The 13,077-nt window shown below is 43.2% G+C and overlaps 1 protein-coding gene across 1 annotated transcript; it reads left to right on the top strand.

The window, feature by feature from the left end:
* The first annotated feature begins 5,992 nt into the window (after positions 1-5,992).
* LOC142452593 (HLA class II histocompatibility antigen, DO beta chain-like) lies at positions 5,993-12,850 on the top strand. Its single transcript, XM_075553843.1, has 4 exons — positions 5,993-6,083; positions 11,024-11,293; positions 11,724-12,005; positions 12,660-12,850. The coding sequence occupies exons 1-4, from the start codon at positions 5,993-5,995 to the stop codon at positions 12,848-12,850; spliced, it is 834 nt and encodes a 277-aa protein (XP_075409958.1).
* Positions 12,851-13,077: the final 227 nt, after the last annotated feature.

Genomic DNA, 13,077 nt, shown 5'->3' with positions numbered 1-13,077 from the left:
ATAAACTTCTCCTTTTCCTTCTCACTGGCCTGGCCTCAGTTTATCTCTGCGGCGAACCTAATAATAGTGGCCCCTGTATATCTTTATGGGAGCAGGTGACCTCCTTTTTTCTTCTCAGAGCCGTTGGTGGGTTTGAACTGTTGATTATGCCTCTTCTGTTTTCACATACCTTTACTGTTCCTGCAAATGTGGAGATCACTTCATTTCATAGCCTCAGATAGGATATTTTTTCCATTTCCAAACGAGATGAAAAATATGTTAAAAAAAGTGTTAAAAAAGTGTTAAAGAAGTGGGTAGAAGGAGGAAGTTAAAACTCATTGGTTTCAGCTCTCTTCCTTTTTTATTTTGTTTTACTTCTTCCAAATCATTTTATTAGGACCTCATCCAGACATCATACCATTACATAGTTCATTCACATCAGGCATTAATATACAATTATTACCAAAATAATAATTGAACTTGCTTCTTAAACTCCTTGCTATCAGCTCCCCCTTAATCCTCCCCCTCCTCCTGCCCCGGGATTCCTTATTATGGTTGTTGTCTCTATATTATAGGCTCATCTATCCTGAGTTTCCTATACTGGAAAGCCCATAACATAGATCCAAGGCATCTTCCCACAATGCCAAAAATACAACAGAGATAAAATATTAAAAACCAGATCAAGCCCTAAGTGTCTCAGAGGGGAAATCAAGTGACAAGGTTTTAACTGTCTGAGTCAGGCTTATCCTTTGAATCTACTATAGTCATCTCTACTACTCACTGTCTGATAACCAGGTTCTTCTCATCCCCCAATTGCAGTTAGACTTGGAAATCACAAGAGGCTTATTCCTTGTGTTGATCTGTTAGGTTTCTCAGGTGGGAAATACCCGGGTTCTTGCTTCACACGAGAAAGAATTCACGCCAAAGCCTGGTTTGTGATCCAAGTGAGTTTTTATAAAGGACAGAAGTCTCAGATTTACGGGCAACTCATGGGACTGCACACCAGCACGTGGTGGCCTGAGACCAGAGAGAGAGGCGGGGCATGGCCAAATGGAAAGCAGAGAAGGGCGGTGGTCTGGAGGTTCCAGCCTCTAGGGCCTTCAGCTGGTCGGCATGGTCAATGGTACTGGTTGACCCCATTGGCTGAATTAAGCCCACCTGGCCTAGTTTGGGCCCACCAGGTGTACCACTTACCTAATTAGGGCCTGAATTTGAAGCAAGTCTAGTTAGTCTTTAAGGCTTCCAACCTTCTGTGGTGGTGGCTTCTGGGCATGGAGAGGGACACCCTGGTCCCTGTCTCTAGTTACCTAACAGATCCTGCAAATGTATTTTGGACTTCCGCTGTCTATCATCTATATCATTTCGCACACAATTTAATAGGCTCTCGCTGCTTACGAGTTTCTTACTCAGCCCCGCACCTATTCCCCCCCCCCCAACATATATTCCACAGATATCTAGAGTCTACCACTTTCTTGTCTGTGGTCATGCTCCTAGTTCATGAATCTTCAAAGCTACTTGTGTGATGTGGGGACGGGGGACGGTCCCACGCTCTTGTTCTCTGTTTGTGAGATTAAATTAAGCCAGGCTAAAGAAACTCCAGTTCACAATTACCTGAAGTTATTTCTCATTTGTACAGAACGTACTGTAGGTCTGGGTGATCCTCTAGGGCAGCTGTCCTTCATAATAACTTAGATGATAAGAACTGCCGTTATCACGCTGTTTCATCAATGTAACACCAGATCCTCTTGGTGGCCTTGGTGGGGGAGAGAGGACCATTGCACACTGGTGTCCTGTTTCCCCGAAAGGAAGACATCCCCCCAAAATAAGACCAACTTACAGTTTTGCCTCTTGCTGAAATAGAAAGCACCCCCGAAAATAAGACCTCCCTGAAAATAAGGCCCCCAAAGCTACTGTAACTCTGGACTCTGGACTGTAGTGGGCGCCACCGCACAGCTCACTGTTGGCCGCAGTGCAGCCAGAGAAGACAGGAAGTGCGAGGTCTCTTTTAATAAAACAATAAACAATAAATGTGTACCATATTCTTGTTCATGGAAAAAAAAAGCCATCCCCTGAAAATAGACCTAGTGCATCTTTGGGAGCAAAATTCATATAAGACACTGTCTTATTTTTGGAGCAAGAGGGTAGTTAAATGCTTAGATGAGAAGCTTTTTGTTCACATTGGTCAGAATCAGGTCACATAGTCCCAGGGGACTAGGAAGTCTTGTTTTTAAGTGCCATTGAGGTGGCTTCTAATCATGGCAACTCTTTGTTCAACAGAATGAAACACTGCGCTTGCTCCTGCCCATCCTCACAGTCGCTGTTTGAGCCCATTGCTGCAGCCACAGTGTCAATCCATTCATCTTCTGGAGGGGCTTCCTCTTTTTGGCTGCCGTTCTACTTTACCAAGCATGATGTCCTTTCCCAAGGACAGGTCTCACCTTATAACACGTCCAAAGTACTGGCCGTCCTCACGGACATTGAGCTTCTCCATTATCACTTCACACAGATGTGTTGAATTTGATTTCTGTTTATTCCAATTGGAGAAGTTCATATATATAGTTACTGTTTATGCTGTTGAAAAAATGCATTTGCAATGAAGAAGTTGTCTTGCAAACTTGTATCATGCCAGCTCCAGCTTCGTTTCTATCACCAAGGGTGTATTTTCTAACTACTGTTCCTTTTTCCTTGCTTCCAACTTTTGCATTCCAATTGCTAATAATTGTTAATGCATGTTGATGGTATGCTTGATTAATTTCAGACAGAAGAAGTTGGTAGACTTCTTTGATTTCTTCATCACTAGCTTTAGTGATTGGTGTTAAATGTGGATAATAGTTGTATTGACTGGATTTCCTTGTATCTGTATTGGTATTATCCTATCCCAGGCAGCACTGTACTTCAATACCGAGCTGGAAGTGCCTGTCTGGGTGACGACTGCAATACCATGCCCCTTGAATTTGTCTTTCCTGGCCTAGTAGATCACAAGATTGTCTGATTCAAAATAGTTAAAACCAGTCCATTTCAGTTCCCCAATACGTTGGGGAATCTATCTTTATGTGTTTTATTTAATTTTGGATGACTTCCAATTTTTCTAGATTCATACATTGTGCATTCCATGTTGTATTTATTAATGCAATGGTTTCTTTTCATTTTGAGTCATGCTCCATCAGAAAATGAAATTCCCGACAGGTTTATTCAATCCACATCATTATAATTGACTCTACGTTGAGAGAGCAGTTCTCTCTCTTAAACAGTTTAATTGGTACTTCATCCACATGCCATACAGCTCCATAAATCAATCACATCAAGAAGGGCTGTACACTCATCATCAAAGTCAGTTCTGGAACACACTCTTCTTCCTTGTTATTCGTGCAATTATTTTTTAAACTGTGGCAAAAACATGCACAACAAAACACCCTCCATTTCACTCATAGTAACCATGGGTCAAGTTTGATTTATTTTTTTCAATAGTTAAAAAAATCATTTTATTGGGGGCTCACACAGCTCTTATCACAATCCATACAGACATCCATTGTGTGGAGCACATTTGTACATTCGTTGCCATCATCATTCTCAAAACATTTTCTTTCTGCTTGAGCCCCTGGTAACAGCTCTTCATTATAAAACAACGACCACATAATGTTCACATTTCAGACACTTCCAAAGTTAAATCACATTTAAAAAGAGTGGTATATGCGTCATCACAATCAGTTCTAATTCCCCTCCCACCCCCACGTTCATTGTTGAGAACAGCTCTCCCTTAGTCATGTTCTGAATGCCTTCCAACTTGAGGGGTGAATCTTTCCCCATGATATCTGCAATGTTCTGCCACTATTCTGCAATGTTCTGCAATGTTATGCCACAAGGTTTTCAGTGGCCAATTCCTTTGACATGGAAAACTTATTCCTCCTTCATAGTCTGGAAACTCTGATGAAACCTGTTCACCTTGGATACCCTGCTGTTATTGGAAATACCAGTGAGACAGCTTCCAGCATGACAGCAACACCCAAGCCAACGCAGTGTGATAAACCGACAGACAAGAAGTCTAGTCAGTGCTGAAGAAATGGAGGATGCTGGTGAATTCTGATGATGTCTTCCACATCGCGGCACCTTTTTCTTTATGTGGTGTGCTCTTCCAGGGGAGAGGAATTCTTTTTCTGATGGGTCAGATTCCAGATCTTGCATGCCACCTTAATTAACTAGGGGTAGGATTCAGGGTGTGTTCAAAGGTTATACAGTTAGAATATTTTCATCAAAGATTCTGTAGAAGAATACTGATGAAAAGTGCAGAATTTAAAATTTTCAGACACTCCAAAGTTTCCATACTTATGCCAGACATTCTCTCTTATTCTTTGGATTCTGTTTCATTCAGTATTTCTCCTTTCGCCTCTTTATTATCTTCAAAGTTTTCTGCCCACAGATGCCTCCCACTTAACATTTTCTCTATTTTGAATATATTTTTCCATTTTTGTTGCTTTTTGTCTCAAGTGAGAATCTCATTTTTCATTGCTTTTACTTCCTAAATTCTTAAAAGACTGTTTAAGAATTTAAACACCTCTGCCTTCATTTTCTCATTCCCAATATAGCCTTTACTTCTTTGAAATAAGGTGTCCACCTTTAACATGGCTATCTCATTGAAAATCATCAGTGTCCCACTAGTTACAAAACAGAACATTTTCTTATATTGTATACTCTCAAAGATTTTAGTAGCTGTGATAATTAGGTTTATTTTTTTGTGCCAACATGGCACCTATAGGAACATGTGGGCAAAGTTAAGCCTGTCAATCAGACCACAGCTCGATTAGAGGGCAACCTGATATAAATGGCTCTCTGGGCTCTCTGGAGGTAGGCCACTCTCCCTCTCTGTTTTTATCTTCCTGCTGGACAGCCACACTGAGAGCTGAGAACCCTGTGATGCAGCCACCCCCTTAGGATCTACAAGAGTTTGCAACGACCAGCCTATGATCTTCCTGCATTCTGCATTGTTGCATGTGGCTGCGTGAGCCTGAAGAGGGACTGAAGACTAGAATCGCACTTATGGACTAATTAATATTGGACTTATGGACTTGATCTGGACAGGGCTGGGCTGTTTGCTCGATATATAATTAGTTCTTTTTTCCCCCATTATTAATCCAGTTAATTCAGAGTGACGACATTGTACATTGCTATAGCTGTCTTAAGTATCAGCAATTAAATTCCTTTGAATTAAGATTGGGATAAAAAAATGACCAACTCTTTGTGAATATTGGTGTCTTTTCTTTTGAAGATGTGTATTTCATCCACTCAACAGAGATTGTCCATAAGTCTTACTTGATAAGCTCTCTCTTGGATTTGTTTCTCTAGTGAACCCGGCCTAACACAGTAACACTTTATTTTTTTATAACCTTACTCTATGTATGGTGCGCGTGTGTGTGTGTTTGTGTGTGTATGTGTGTGTATGTGTGTGTGTGTTAAACTCTCCCAGGTTACAGGGAGTTTCATTCTTCTGGTTAGTCTCTCTCTCTCCTACTTCTACTATTTCCTTTACCAACCCACATTAAGGCGTGTACACAGAACCATCCTTCTTAATCGCATACATTTCATTGGCAGTGCCATTCATGCCATAGGGAAGAGACCCTGTTGGTCAGAACAGGGCAGGAACAGTACTAAAGAGGATGGAAACAATACACAATAAAAACTGTCAGATTCTCCTAGGACCGCCCTCTTATGGAACGCATTTTAAATTTCTTCTCCCTCCAGTCAATTTTCCTTACACCTGAACTCTCGCCAGTGCCTCTGTAGGTAAACAGATCTTGAGTTATTTCATGACTCTCTGAAAGGACTCTACCCAGCACCTGGTGATGCAAAACACTGTCATCTTGATTGGTGCTGGACCTGAGCAGCTTCCAATGCTGAAGAGACTAGGAAGATATCTATATTCTTCTTAATGCATACATTTTGACCGAGTTGTGTGTGGGCAAGCTCCATTCTCAGGAGGTTAACCTGTTTTGACGGTTTTGTTTTTTTCTGTGACAGAATGGGCTCTGGGTGGGTTTCCCTGGTGGTGGCTCTATTAGTGATTCTGATCAGGCTGGATTCCTCTGTGACTCAAGGTAGAGACTCTCCAGGTAAGAACATAGCAATTTCTTTCTCCCTCCCTCTCTCCCTCCCTTTCCTCCCTTCAGCTTTCTTCTTCTTGCGCTCTCTCTCTCTCTCTCTCTCTCTCTCTCTCTCTCTCTCTCTCTCTCTCTCTCTCTCACTCTCTCTCTCTCTCTCTCTCTCTCACTTCTTTTTGGTTCATATATTTGGTTGGTGGGGGTGGGGACAGTCTGCCTTTCTCTGTAGTTCTGGGTCACAGACCGGACTGGAATGTCTGCTGGCTTCAAAGAGCAATGTTCTTTGACAGAAACCCACCCTCCTCTCGTCTTCTCTCATGCAATGGGCAGCTGAGACAGAAAGATTTCTGGGTCCAAGCCACAGATTCCAGGCGCAGGGAGGCAGGAAGAAGGGAAACAGTTTTTTTCTGCTCAGAACCCTCTACAGCGTCGTTCTCAGTCACCGAGGAGGATACCATCTGGAGTCAGTCTGAGAGGAGTTGCCCTTCTACAGTCAGGGGTTTTCTCTAATTGTTATTGTTTCTGGATGCATTCAGTTGGGGTACCCAACTGGGCACGAAAGAAATTGAACACAAAGGTTATTTCTTCTGGCATTTATTAAGTCTCTATGATATGGTCAGAATCCTACTAAGCAGCGTGGAGAAGTTGGCTACCTGATCCCTTTCCTCAGGTTACTGGTACGTGTTTTTTCCTCATTCTTTTTCCCGCTGAGAAGACAAGCTATACCAATAGGACGCATTCTTAGACCACGAACACCCATCTTTATCAGCAGAAAACAGGATGTGATGTGCTAACAGCAGAACCCACTTTGAATGTCAAAGTCTTAAAGTGACAAAAGAGGAACAGACCTAGTGGGAGATGAGAATTACAATTAGAGAATAGAAACCACTCTGAGCTTATAGTGTCCATTAAACAATACATTTGGGGAAAAAAACGTCACGAACGATGTCTAAACATTCGGAACTTTCCCCCCTTCTTCTCCTGATTGAGAATGTGAGAGGAAATAGAGGAGACTAGAAATGGCGAGGAGCTGGAAATTGTAGCTTCATCTGAAATTAGCTACTCGGAGAGCGATGAGTAGAGCGAACCCAGGAAGCATGCCCCTGACTTTGCCTCTGCTCAGTAATCTGTGCAGTTAGAAATGAAAGTCAATCACATCTCCAGATCAGTGGCAATTATCCTTCAAGTCTCAAGTGCCATTTCTTTCCAAAGCTCTTCACTGAATAACCTGCACTAGTAACTCAGCGTGAATGTACCTTCATGGTTTTTGTTGTTTTGAATTGAATAGGAACTGAATTAATCTTACCCGGTGAGCCTAGTGAGTTCACGGCACCTTCTAGTCACCGGTCTGAGTAAGGACGCTTCTATAAAGTCTCCATTCTCATTCTTTCCCCTGCCAGTGACATCCATTCGAATGAGTCTGGTATGCCAAGTTGGTAGTATTGTTTTTCTCTTTGCATATTAAAACTTTAATAAATGTCTTGCGCTTTAGATTATCTTCTGTGTCTCTTTGCACTTACGGCTATGCTTTTTGACATGGATATGTGGATGTTTGTGGCATTGGCAACTCGGAAAGCTTGATGCTCTTGGATGTAAAGTCAAACTCATTTTTATCCATGGGGTCAAGCAGGTTCAGGGAGGGGAAGTGTCATGTCTGGGTAAAATGACTTGACATAGCATTTGATATAGTCAAGTTGGTTCTAGCTCATCGAAACCCTGTGAACAAAAGAACAAAACACTGTCTGATCCTGCACCAGCCTCACAATTGTTCTTATATTTGAGCCCATTGCTGCAGCTGAGTAAGCACTAGAACTTAAACAAGTAACCCGTTTTTCTCTCTTAAGAAAAAGAGACTAGTTCTTCAAATCTAATACAAGTACTATTTCCTATAGATATAAAAGGGAGCCCCAGTGGCATAGTGGTTCCTTGTTGGGTTGCTAACTGTAAGGTCGACAGTTTGAAACCACCAGCTGCTCCAAGGGAGAAAGACGAGGCCTTCTACTCCCATAAAGAATTCCAGTCTCGGAAACGCACAGGGGAGGTTCTACCTTGTTCTTCACTATGAGCTGGTGGCCATGAGTTGCTTTCGCAGCGAGGGAGTGATAGAAATAAGAATCATCCTTATTCGTATGAAAAGTGAAAATTAGTAAAAATGCCTTGGAAAGCTGAGTAACTCTTGGAAACAGGAGCGAATTAGAAATGCGGCACCGTATATGGAATCCAGTACTTCGTTTAAACTAATCAGTATCAAGATCAGTAAGGTGATTTACAAGCAAAATCATAATGGGAGGTAGAATTGAATCTTTGTTTCTACCATTTTTAGTGATGGCGTCTGCTAGCAAAATCCTAGGAGGTTTAAAGTAACCTCATAGATCTGGTTCTTAGCATCATGCTATTGCGAGTACTGGAATGAAGCGTATGGAGGATCACAATGGTGATGCTAATAGTAATAATAGCAATCATAATGGAAGGTATTTCAGACTGGGGGTTGATGTTAGCTTTTTTTCAGGATCAGTAGAAGTAATGGTTAGAGCCAATGGGTAGGCTGAGGTATCTAAGTAAGAGACCCCACAGCAAAATTCTGGGAGAAAATTCAGTGAGTGGAAGGTAGCAGGGAAGTTTAATTTTTACACTTTCTTGCCCCTATTTTTTGTTTCTTTACCTCTTTCCCATCCCCTCCCCCTATTTTTTTTTTTTTGCAGAATGAATTTATCGAACGATTTTTCTTGAGTTATTTCTATGTGGGAATGCATCTTCTTGACTTTGTAACAAAGGGACTTAAAATACTAGCCTTCTGAAAGCTTGCCCGGGAGAACCCTAGCACGGTGTCTGGCCTAAATCACACCAACCTGACAGCCATGGGGTCAAGGCTGACTCACAGCGACAGCCTGTGGGTTTCTGAGACTGGAACTGTTTATGGAAGTAGGAAGCCCCAGTCTGTACTCCTGTGGAGCTGCTGTTGGTTTCGAACTGCTGGTCATGCAGATCCCAGCCCAACACATAACCACTCTACCACCAGTGCTAAGTGTCTGGCATAGTCAATAAATATTTGTTAGCTAAACAGATGAATGAACGCTTTTGTCTCCCGAGACTTTCTCTTTGGCTTGCCTCTTTAACGTGCCTCCTGGTTGGCTGTTCTGGTAGGATGGGCCTCGGCGTCTTTGCATCATGAATATCAGTTTGCTAAGAGGAATCAGGGTGGGATCTATGCGGAGAAGCACCTACTTTAGAAAATTTATATATTTATTAATTATCTTATTGGGAGCTTCTACAGCTAGTATAACAATCCATAATTTAGTTAGATTAAGCATAATCTTACAAGTGCTGCCACCATCAGTTTCAAAGCATTTTCTTTCTTCTTGAACTCTGTGATATCAGTTCCATTTCCTAATCTTACTCCCTGGGAAACTTTATTATTATATTTTATTATTATTATTTGCTGTATCTCACACCATCCAATGTATCCATTCACCTGTAATTCTGTTATTCGGTCCCCTCGAGTGGGGTTATACCGCCATCATTGCTATCAGCTCCCCCCCCCCCCACCTCTCCCTGTAACCCTCAGGAAATCATTACTCCTAGTACTGTTTCTGTAATATTATCTATCTTGGCTTTCATGCATCAAACATTATTAATTATACAAATAAACCTATGGAGGTCTAACAAGATTAATGAAGCAAAACAAAGACTGTTATAGTAAGGGTAGGAAATATTAAAGAAATACAGGATAGTTATGTGTTTCATCAGTGCTATATCACTCCCTGGATATACCATCCCTTCCATGTGGCCTTTCTGTGAGGGACTGTCCAATTATCTTACAGGTGGGTTTGGGGTCTACGCTTTGCCCACATCCCTTCACACCGATTTGGTTGCTTGTTTTTGAACTTCTGATACCTTTTCCCAGCAACACTTCATGATGACAGAGGCTGGTGTGCTTCTTTCATGTGGGCTTTGTTGCTTCCCTGCTAGATGATCGCTTATTTAACTTCAATCCTTTAAGACCCAAGACACTATATCTTTTGATAGCCAGGCACCATCAGTTTTCGTCACCTCATTTACTTATGCACCCATTTGTCTTCAGTGATTGTGTAGGGAAGTATCATACAGTGCCACATTATTAGAATAAACCATTCTTGTACTTAGGTAAGCTTTTAGCAGAGGCCCAAAGTCCATCTACTTCCTTGTTTTATTTACATATATATACACATACATAGACAAATATACCTATCTTTATATATTTACATATATATATTTAAACCTCTACATATATAATTTTTACTTTTTTCTTCTTTCCTCCTGCCCCACTACCATGCTTACCCATTGTTCACCTCTCAGTAATTCCTCTTGGGATGCTACACTCTCCTCACCATCAGTTTTAGAACCCTTGCTGTTCCCCTGTCTCTGTTGTTATTGACTCTCCATTCACCTCTCCATCCCAACCTCCTCCCCTCCCAACCCCCGCCCCCACCTCTTCCCCAACCATGGTTCCCTTCTCTCTTCGCTGTGGAATTGCTTATCCTACCTATCTTATATAGATAGACACCAAACAAACAAACAAACAAACAAACATGAATAGTTCCCAGCCTAACAGTGTTCCGACCCAGAGTCAATGTGTATCTCTTGGTTCAATAATGAGTAGGCCATTATAATTCATCAGACCAGTCCCCTTTTCTCTCAGGGTTCCATATCCCAGGACCTGCTAACCTACCAGCACTTAGACCCCTGTAGTGCTCAGCATTGGTGACTGAGAGGCTCACCTCCTACAATTCCCCACTGTTCTTCCTGCAGCCTGGGATGGAGCAGTCTATTGCCCCCCACCCCACTCCAAGACACCGTTAGACTTTCAAAAGACTGCCTCTCAAATCCTTGTGCTCTGGTCCCGTTTACTAGACATGAATGTTCTAAAGGTGAAGGCTGGTTCATGGTTCTTTTCTGTTCGGTTTTGTTTTCAGAAGATTTTGTGATCCAGGCAAAGGCTGACTGTTACTTCACCAACGGGACAGAGAAGGTGCATTTTGTTGTTAGATTCATCTTTAACCTGGAGGAGTATGCACATTTCGACAGTGACGTGGGGATGTTTGTGGCATTGACGGAGCTGGGGAAACCTGATGCGGAGCTATGGAACAACCGGACGGATATATTGGAGAGGAGCAGAGCCTCTGTGGACACACTCTGCAGACACAACTATAAACTGGGAGCTCCCTTCACAGTAGGGAGAAAAGGTGAGGGGGAAGATGGGATCTGGTGGGGCTCGAGGAAACCTCTCTGGTAAATCTGGTCATGATCCATCTTCCTCACTTAGGAAATTGCTTTAGGATAGAAGGCTATCAGTAGGATGATCAGTATGTAAGTTCCATTCTCAAAAGTGACCCATTCATTAATCTCCTAGGTCAAGTTACTGGGGGCTGGGTCCTAGACCTGTAAAGCCCTCAGGGATTTAAAGACTGTGTATTCTCATCGAAGAGAGAATTATGGAATGGTGTAAAGTCCTTCTTGGGCCATTGGCACATCCAATTCCTGAGTCTTGGGGCTGGGATTTCCCGACTCTTCCTGCTTTTACTGGTGTCTGGGATGGGATTAGGGACAGAGATTCATTTCTAAAGAAACTTAGTGGCTTCCCCTCACAATGTTTACCTTTCTTTCCCCTCCCAGTGACCCCAGAAGTGATGGTGTATCCAGAGAAGCCCCCGTCTCTGCAGCACCCCAACTTGCTGCTCTGCTCTGTGACAGATTTCTATCCAGGGGACATCGACATCAGGTGGTTTCGGAATGGGCAGGAAGAGAGAGCTGGAGTCGTGTCGACTGGCCTTATCCGAAATGGAGATTGGACTTTTCAGACTATGGTGATGCTGGAAATGACCCCTGAACTTGGAGATGTCTACACCTGCCTTGTTAACCACTCCAGCCTGCTGATCCCTGTTTCTGTGGAGTGGAGTGAGAGTCAGCTTCTTGTACTCTTTGGGCCTGACTCAGGATCAAATCGACTCCATTGGCGGGGGTGGGGGGCTCTGTCACCTCTGCACCTTTCTTGTTCACAACACCCTCTCCCCCTTGCTCCCAACCTGGGGTAGTGGCAGAGAGCTGGAGGCCCTGGGCTAGCGTGGAAGTAGGCATAACAGATGCTTATCCTGTACCTTTGAAAGGTGCAAAGCTTTGGCAAGTGTCCTTGGGGAAAAGGTGTGGTAGTCTTAGTATTTAGGGGCCATTCTTATAGATTATAAGGAGCCGTAACAGACAGAAGAACACTTCATGTGTGCACACCTGAGACTCATGGAGCCATTTCTAAGTCCATTCCTTCTCTATGTAGCATTGAACTTGGCACCCAGCGCAGGTTCTGGAGGAACCCTGGTGGGGCAGTGGTTAAGGGCTAGCCAGATGGCTGGTGGTTCTCTGTGGGAGGAAGATGCAGCAGCCTTGGGAACCGTACGGGGCCCTTCTTCTCCTTCCTTCAGGGTTGCTGTGGGTCAGAACCCAGGACATGGCAGTGGTTGGTTTGTTTCGAAGGCAGGAAGATGCATCAGAGAGTGGGAGGTTTTTTCCTCCCCTCCCCCCCCCCCCCCCCCTGACTTTAGAATCCGTTTCCTTTAGGAGCTCAATCTGAATATTCTTGGAGGAAAATCCTAAGCGGAGTTGGAGCCTTCCTGTTTGGGATCATCTTCCTTCTCTTGGGGATCTGCATTCACCTCAAGGCTCACAAAGGTAACCAGGCTCTGCGAAGTACCTGCTATGTGCCACCTGACTTCCCCTACCCCCGACCTGCTCTAATGCCCAAGGTCTAAGAAGGGTAACCACCCAGGTTTCACTCCAGCCAAAAATCCAACTCACTGCCATCAAGTGAGTTCCAATCCGCATTGACCTAGTCTTTTCAACGTCAGAGACATTGGAGGGTGCACATAGTTATGGAATTCAGATATTACAGACCATCCTTCATAATGATACTTCTTTGGTCCTAACTGGGTCACTTCTCTCTTTTTTTCCCTCCAGGACATGTGGAGACTCCGTCGCT

This window comes from Tenrec ecaudatus, chromosome 7 (genome assembly GCF_050624435.1).
Source record: "Tenrec ecaudatus isolate mTenEca1 chromosome 7, mTenEca1.hap1, whole genome shotgun sequence".
In the NCBI taxonomy this organism is placed as follows: domain Eukaryota; kingdom Metazoa; phylum Chordata; class Mammalia; order Afrosoricida; family Tenrecidae; genus Tenrec; species Tenrec ecaudatus.
The sequence above is the reverse complement of the archived record's forward strand: the minus strand, read 5'-3'. Positions and strand labels throughout refer to the sequence as shown.